General features: G+C 41.6%; 1 protein-coding gene across 1 annotated transcript; it reads right to left on the bottom strand.

Moving 5' to 3' along the window:
- Positions 1–1,181: 1,181 nt before the first annotated feature.
- Positions 1,182–7,840, bottom strand: n4bp2l2 (NEDD4 binding protein 2-like 2). The gene is made up of 6 exons (XM_031297396.2): positions 7,701–7,840; positions 6,228–7,225; positions 5,630–5,754; positions 4,175–4,263; positions 4,009–4,085; positions 1,182–1,535 (listed from the first exon to the last, which is right to left on the bottom strand). Exons 2-6 carry the CDS (start codon positions 7,223–7,225, stop codon positions 1,364–1,366), a joined length of 1,461 nt encoding a protein of 486 aa, XP_031153256.1. The 5' UTR covers positions 7,701–7,840; the 3' UTR covers positions 1,182–1,363.
- Between the last annotated feature and the right edge of the window lie 653 nt (positions 7,841–8,493).

An 8,493-nucleotide genomic window follows, 5' to 3' on the forward strand; every position in this document is an offset into this window, starting at 1 on the left:
ATTAATGAACATGCACCTGTTGAACGGTTGAAAAGACAATAACAGCTTAAGGGCAGTAGGCAATTACACAGTTAAAAGAAAATTAGGAAAGTAAAGAGATCTTTCTACTGACTCTGAAAAACACCAAAAGAAAGACGCCCAGGGTCCCTGCTAATCTGCATCAACGTGCCTTAGGCATGGTGAAGGAGGCATGAGGACAGCAGATGTGGCCAGGGCAATACATCGCAATGTCCCTACTGTGAGACGCCTAAGACAGCGCTACAGGGAGACAGAAAGCACAGCTGATCGTGTAACAACACCTGCATAGGATCGGTACATCCGAATATCACACCTGCGGGACAGGTACCGCAAGAACTGGCCAGTCTGGTGCAGTACATGAGGAGATGTACTGCAGTACTTAATGAACTGGCCAGTCTGGTGCAGTACATGAGGAGGAGATGTACTGCAGTACTTAATAAACTGGCCAGTCTGGTGCAGTACATGAGGAGGAGATGTACTGCAGTACTTAATAAACTGGCCAGTCTGGTGCAGTACATGAGGAGGAGATGTACTGCAGTACTTAATGAACTGGCCAGTCTGGTGCAGTACATGAGGAGATGTACTGCAGTACTTAATGAACTGGCCAGTCTGGTGCAGTACATGAGGAGATGTACTGCAGTACTTAATACAGCTGGTGGCCACACCAGATACTGAGGGCTACTTTTGATTTTGACTGCAAATATTTGCATATGTTAAGTTTGCTTAAAATATAAAAGCAGTTCAAAGTGACAGGATGTTTCTTTTTTTGCTGAGTATACATATACTGTATATCACAACACACTCCTGAGTGTCTTTTAATTTTCACTAAATTTAAATGTGGCACTAGATGACAAACATCCTGCAGTCATTGGCAAAAAACAACTCCTTGCCTTAAAAAAGAAACATGTTGGCATAACCAAGAGGAATATCAACTATGAAACTTTGGTTTACCGGAATAGAATATTGTAGCAGTTGCTCTGCTGATTTCGGGGAATCAAAATACATTGAAAACTATTCTAACAACCAACCAACATGAGGCAGATGAGGACAACCTTTTGGTTTTCCATGTTGTTGCATATTGTAGATAACACAAACTGGATGTCTGAAATACCTGTCTTGAATAAAAAACGCCCAAAATAATGCTAATTTCCTTTCCTAGCAAAGATGTTTTAGGTGAAAATTTAATTATGAAAACTTCAGAAAAAATATATTTCTTCTTTCTTTACATACATTTACAGTATACAAAAATAATTGATTAAAAATGACATAGAAACAGTAGTTAACAATATTTAAAAAAAAAGTTCTTCAGGGCAAATTATTTGGCTGGTTAAGTTCCTGTGAAAAACTAACAGAAAGGGGGGGTTATCCTCCTCATCATCGTCTGCTGCTCTGGTCCACATCTGTGGCTCACGTGAGGCGGCTCTTGTGAACTCATGACGATGTCTACAGATATGGGAAATGAAAATCGATCCATCATCTGGGCGATCTTCTCCTGGGGAACACCGTGCCTGTTCCTCCTGGATGTTTTTGGATGAATGAATGAAAGAAAGAAACTCTATTTTGAACGATTCAAAGAAATTATTTATAAAATGTATAAACAAATTAGAAAAAAAATAAAATGTATAACAAAAAAAAATAAAAGAAAATACAAAATGTCAACATAACACTCGACCCGTTCGAAAAGGGCTAGGTAGAAGGCCTAGGCTTAACAGGTCCTACCCAGTCTTCACCACATCTAAATCACAGTCAAACTAGAGAAATCAAAAAGAACATTTTAAATACACTGAACAAAATTATAAACGCAACACTTGTTTTTGCCCCCATTTTTCATGAGCTGAACTCAAAGATCTAAGACTTTTTCTATGTACACAAAAGAACTATTTCTCTCAAATATTGTTCACAAATCTGTCTAAATCTGGGTTAGTGAGCACTTCTCCTTTGCCGAGATAATCCATCCTCCCCACAGGTGTGGCATCTGATTAGACAGCAGGATTATTGCACAGGTGTGACTTAGGCTGGACACAATAAAAGGCCACTCTAAAATGTGCAGTTTTACTGTATTGGGGAGTCGGGGGGGACCAGTCAGTATCTGGGGTTATTCTCTCTCTCTCTCTCTCTCTCTCTCATTGCAGTTCGTCGTGGTAACTGACTTGAGTGGACAAATGCTCACATTCGATGGAGTCGGGCACTTTCGAATGTCTGGAACCCCCCCAATACAGTAAAACTGCACATTTTAGAGTGGCCTTTTATTGTGGCCAGCCTAAGTCACACCTGTGCAATAACCATCCTGCCTAATCAGCATCTTGATATGCCACACCTGTGAGGAGGATGGATTTTCTCGGCTCACTAACAGATTTAGACAGATTTGTGAACATGGTGTATAGAGTCGGTGGGCGGGCTTATGGCTGCTGCTGCTGGGAACAGTGGTCTTCTGGAAGACTTGGAGTTAAGCTTTTCTTTGAGAAAAGAACAAAGAACGGCACTGAAGTCATTCTTAAAAAAGGAAGATGTGTTCGGAGTTTTGCCGACCGGATACGGCTAAAGTTGAATCTATCAACTATCTCTGCTACCTTCTTCATTAGGCCGGTTACACATTGGATGCGTCGCGTGAGCGTGGCGTTTCTGTGGCGTTTCTGTTGCGTCTCAGACGCGTGGCGGCTGCGTGGATTTTTCTGTGTCCTACACACCAGAAGCATGTGACGCGGCGCTGCTCCTGCTGCTAGGTACAGGGAGGGCTGATCTCGGGACATAGCGCCAACACATTCAAACTCTGAAAACTGGGTAAGTGGGCTGTCTGTTTATAACAACTTTGTGTAGCTGGACTGTCACTTAGAACACACACTACGTTGTTATTGTAGCCTATTCTAGCCTTTATATATAGGCGTGTTCAACGTATGGGGAGAGAGTTGTTAAACTTAAAATATATATAGCCTACTGATTTGATTAAAGTAAGACAACGTCGGCAGTATTGACTGCAAAATATGTTACAGAATATTTCGTTCTGTATGACAGGTGCTATATTTGAAAATCTTCTCTCTGAAATTTTTTATTACATTTATATCTACATTGATGTCAAAACCTAGAGACTTTCAAACATCAAGATGTCATTTATTAATATGCATCCGTGTCTAAATGACCTATAAACATATTTTCCTATTCTATTTTGCCTGGAAACGCTTCCAACACGCTCGCGTCTCGCGTGAAAAATAGGCGTCGGTTCTATTTCTAGCAGGCACGCGTCTCAGGCGCGGCTCGAGATGCGCGTGAGACGTGCGTCTCACGCTGGCAGTGAAACGCTCACGAGACGCTTCCAGTGTGTAACTGGCCTTACTCTGATTGGTTGTAGCGCTATCCTATTGCGTGCAGAGGGAATTTGAAAGACAACCGTTTATCCCGCCCCTCGGATTGAGCCCTGCCAATAGTGAGTTCCCAGACCCAACATCTGGATGTGGGTCTGGCTTGTCAGGCTAGAGACAGGTCCTGTGAGCAAAGGTGATGATGGCCACAAAAATAGAAATAAAATGTATACATTTCAAGTTGCTGTTTTACCCACTAATGAGTCCCAGCTGTGAACCGATGTCCTTATGTTTTATTGAAGTAAAATGTCCCCTTCTGCCATCTTTTGGCATATAAATCTTCTCTCAAACCTAGCACAGAAGTCAACCTCTCCATTGCCCTTATGTCTCGTATGACCTCAAACCACGGTTGCCGTTTAGGACAATCAGGCTTCACCAGTTTGTCTGAGCATACTGTTGTTTCAAATTTAAAACCCCTCTCAAGTTATAATCCCCCCCCCCCCTCCCCCCTCTATCTGCGAACAGTTGTTGTAAGTTTCCAGGCAGCTTTTTATTTTTTGGTTAATAGATTAACTGCGCAGTCTTAAAATCTACCAGATCTTTAAACTTTAAGATGTGTAATTTTAAATACAGTAAATTGGTATGCTCAGCACTGGCATGTATATTTAATATGATAATTTAAAAAAAGTCATACTTCTCCAGCTCATAAGGATCAAACTTCCAGCTGGTGTCAGGTTCACAAAAGTCCACTTTGTATCCTCTCTCCAGGGCCTGTTAAAAACATTTTGATTAGGATTAGTGGAGGTGATGTGGTACACCATAACCAAACACTCAAATTGTATTCAAAATCCTATACCCACCATTTTGACATATGGCTTCATTTCCCATGCTTGGGTGTTTGTATTATCAATAATAATGGGAGATCGGCCATCATGCATAGCTCCTTCAGCTGAAAGAGAATTCAACCAACAAAACAAAAACACGATTGAAATCATTTCTGGCGAGAAAATAAAAATCTCATCAAACCACATTTTCTAAACTGTTATCCATCTAAGAGAACTTGTTGCTTTCATAATGCATCCACTTCATTAGCTCATACGGCGCCTAATGCTAGTTTGTGTGGGTGGGGATGACATTTTCCCAGCAGGCACAAACACTAAACTAGACTAGACTTTTTTTTCTGGCTTAAACCAAAGACCAGTATAACTACTCTTTTTTAATTTATTTTGTTTTTATTTATTTAAAAGGGACAATGCACCTTAATCAACATGTGTACAGAGTCCAACATGTAAATGTGCCAGATTTAGCCATACAGGCTAATTTTCATCTGCAGTCCCTAGCAGGTTGATGGCTTAAAACAACAGATACGCTACAACCATACAACACATACACATAAAACAAGAAAGACAGACATAGACATAGACAAGTCAAATGACACAACCACTATTCCAGATTATGACAACTGGCAGGTTGATGGCATGAGAAAAACATAACACAAGTATCATACACAGTGCATAGACACACATTAGGACGCATCAACAACACACAAGCACACAAGCACACACAGAGACACTACTACTATATAAACTTCATGTCTAAAAAAGAATAATACTCTGACTGTGAAGAGAACACAGCAAAGACGGTCCTGATTATAGTTTGACAGAAATGCCTTCGTGATGATTGATGAAAACTTATAGCGTTGACCATCTAAGTCAGGGATGTCAAACTCATTTTCCCAGAGGGCCACACTGGAAAAAGAGAATCACACCAAGGGCCAGACATGGAGAGTTTATTGATGTGCTTTTGTTACTGCATGTCACTTTTTTTTAAAACATTTTGGTAGCTTTTTTCCTCATTTTTGTGGCTTTCTCAGACATTTGTCACCTTTTTGTAAATTTGTTGCTTTTCCCGACATTTTGGTACGCTTTTTGATACATTTTTGTTGACATGAAGCCATACGAAAGTCATCAAAAGAGTTCCTTAGCCATCACAGAATTTAGCAAATCAAGAAAAACAATGATAATTTTTTTAACAACAACCTGTTTCACAGCCTGAATATGAAAACTCTCTGCTACTGGGGGAATTTTTGAGTCTCAGAGTTGGCAAATCTGCCATATTCTGCTTTGAATGTCAGGTAATTTTAAAAAACACTTTCCTGTGTTTTTGGTTTGGCGCACAACAAGGCGGGCCAACATTTATTGTGAACCCAAATTGATATACGGGCCGAATCTAAATCTGCAAGGGGCCGGATTTGGCTTGCGGGCCTTGAGTTTGACACGTGATCTAAGCCATGTGAGCACTTCAGGAGACAATACCTCTGTTCTGGTTCCATTCGTGTGCTGCTCCAAGAAGGCCTGGATCATAGCAGTACCCATCTCTGTGAGCAAAGTAGTCATCTGTGCTCAGTATTACCCCACGGGGACCAGTGGAGAGCCGCTCCCTGTCAGAAAGATAGCACACAAACGTACAATGAAAATGAATGCTGGCCGCTATGACCCAAACCTTGTACATAGGTAATTTCATATCTCGATAATGATATATATTACGATAAAGCATGTTTTCTGGATATTCAATAAATAGTCTATATGAAATTACCATCTTGATAAGCTCATGTTTGAATTAAATACTTGACAAAAGGACTGAGTCTTTTCTGATTTTATTAAGAACTTTAGCGCAACATGAACATCATGTGCAAGGATCAGAGCGTAAAGTGTCGTCCAAATCACGTAAATATTGCTGTAAACTCAGTACGGCCGCTGGTTTTTGGACATTGCGACACAAACGATATAGAAAAATATCATACGTCATATCACCTAGCCCTTATGAAAATAATATCCAGGCTTGGAAACTGAGTTTTGGACTCATTTAAACTGACAATGCACTCATTTATGAGACTTGAGATTAGAGACGTACCTGGCCAGTGTTGATTTCCCAGATCCTGGTAATCCCCTCATCAAGATCAGCACCAGGGAAGAACGGTACGCATCCGTGGTTTCAGGGGGTCGGCAGCGATGCTCCCACGGCTCATTTTCTGAATCATATCTCTGGCACCTGTCATAATCTTCACCAACCTGACACGATTCTTCTTTTCTATCTCTGGACCATCCAACATTGACATCATCTGAGAGTGTATCATAGCTCCGTTCGTCCCTGTCAAAGTGGTGTGGAGAGTCTCTATAAAAGCCCTGAGACGGGTTACTGCATACATTCGGAGGTGGGTAGCTGGAAAATGTTGGAAAGTGGGAGTCCTCTTGATACTGGTTTGTTGTGCCCAAACTGCTCCAGTTAGGATTCACGCGTGATGGCAGGTTTTGTGGATTTGGGAATGCAGATGGGGGTGGCGGACGATGGAATGGGGGTCCGTGAAACCTTGGGTTTGGTGGTCTGTTCAGAGTTTGAGGAAAACGCCATTGGTTTGGAGCAGGAGCAGCTGGCCTCGGTCTTCTGGGGTAGTATGGCTCATTTTGATACCAGTGTGACCAGGATGGCTGTTTTTGCCCGCTGCTTCTCTGGTAGCTGTCTGTTCCTGCAAATTTGCTCGTGTAAACAACGTTCTCCTCGCGTCCATCCTGAGTCTGTTTGCTGGCAGATGTTTTGGGTGGTATGTGTATCCCTGGGTTACCGTTAGCACCATCAGGCGTATCGATCTTCTCAAGCTCTTTGTAAAACTCACTCAGTGTGTCTTCGATGTCAGACTTAACGGTGGCTGCTTTTGGAGGAGGAAATGCTGGACCAATGAATGTGGTGCTGGTGAGTCCTACCTGCTTTAACACACGCTCCCTCACACTTCTGTCTGCGCTGCTGGAGTCTTTGTTCACTAATTTAGCATCTCGACAATCTTCGGTTCTTCCACCCACACAAGGCTTTACGATGGCATGAGAGGTCGTACAGGAGGATCCAGCATGAGACATCTGCAAAACAGATTAAACACACTTATTACATTGGACAACTACAAAAATACTAGCTATATCTGCCGTGCGGGCTTACGTGCAGTTTAGTTATTTTATTTTCCAAAATCTGAGTGTTCCAAATGATGAGGGTCTTTTTTGAGACGGGTTAGGGTAGTACAGGTGGTTTAGCAGGTTCATAATTAATTAAGGACATTGTATGGGGAATTTGGGACACTAAACTGCACGTATACCTAATGTGCGAGCTATTTCATTATTAGTGTTAAGTGCCGTGAACAAGTAAGTAACGTTGAATAGATAAACGTTATGTTAGCGCACTTTCGCTAAAACCGAAGCTAAGCAATCGGTTAGCTAACAGCACCTCACAAGCTAACGTTACACAGAAGACGGTGACAAACGTAACTCTGTTCCGTTAAATTATTTACCCCCTTCTAATCTCATTTATTATAGAGTCACTGTCACTATCATCAATACTCACCGTATACGTTCAGGATGCATAAATGATAGAAAAACCCGACATTAACAAAAAACAGCCAGCACACAATTTCCACATAGCAAGGTGCCTTGTGTTTACGGAAGTGACGTCAGTACTCTTCTTCTCATCCGCATTGACAGCCGGGGAGCCAAGCGCCCGCGCCACCAGCTGGGCTCAGTGTGTGACAGTACGGTGGCCCTGAAGTGCAAATCACAACAGCAAAAAGAAAAACGCGACGGCAAATATGAAAACACGACGCCGAATATGAAAACACGACGGCAAATAGGAAAACACGACGGCAAATAGGAAAACACGACAGCAAATAGAAAAACACGACAGCAAATAGAAAAACACGACAGCAAATAGGAAAACACGACAGCAAATAGGAAAACAAAACGGCAAATATGAAAACACGACAGCAAATAGGAAAACACGACAGCAAATAGGAAAACACGACAGCAAATAGGAAAACACGACAGCAAATAGGAAAACACACGGCAAATAGGAAAACACGACAGCAAATAGGAAAACACGACAGCAAATATGAAAACACGACAGCAAATATGAAAACACGACAGCAAATAGGAAAACACGACAGCAAATAGGAAAACACGACAGCAAATAGGAAAACACGACGGCAAATATGAAAACACGACAGCAAATAGGAAAACACGACAGCAAATAGGAAAACACGACAGCAAATAGGAAAACACGACAGCAAATATGAAAACACGACAGCAAATATGAAAACAAAACGGCAAATATGAAAACACGACAGCAAATAGGAAAACACGAC

The sequence above is a fragment of the Sander lucioperca genome, chromosome 5, assembly GCF_008315115.2.
Source record: "Sander lucioperca isolate FBNREF2018 chromosome 5, SLUC_FBN_1.2, whole genome shotgun sequence".
NCBI classification, from domain to species: Eukaryota; Metazoa; Chordata; class Actinopteri; order Perciformes; family Percidae; genus Sander; species Sander lucioperca.

Bases quoted from the DNA above. Each gene is read 5' to 3' on its own strand.
- n4bp2l2 (XM_031297396.2), bottom strand. From the start codon at position 7,225: ATGTCTCATGCTGGATCCTCCTGTACGACCTCTCATGCCATCGTAAAG. The intron at 4,086-4,174 runs GTGGGTATAGGA...TGTTTTTAACAG, and splicing joins TGAAGCCATATGTCAAAATG to GCCCTGGAGAGAGGATACAA. The intron at 1,536-4,008 runs GTATGACTTTTT...AAAAACATCCAG, and splicing joins GATCCTTATGAGCTGGAGAA to GAGGAACAGGCACGGTGTTC.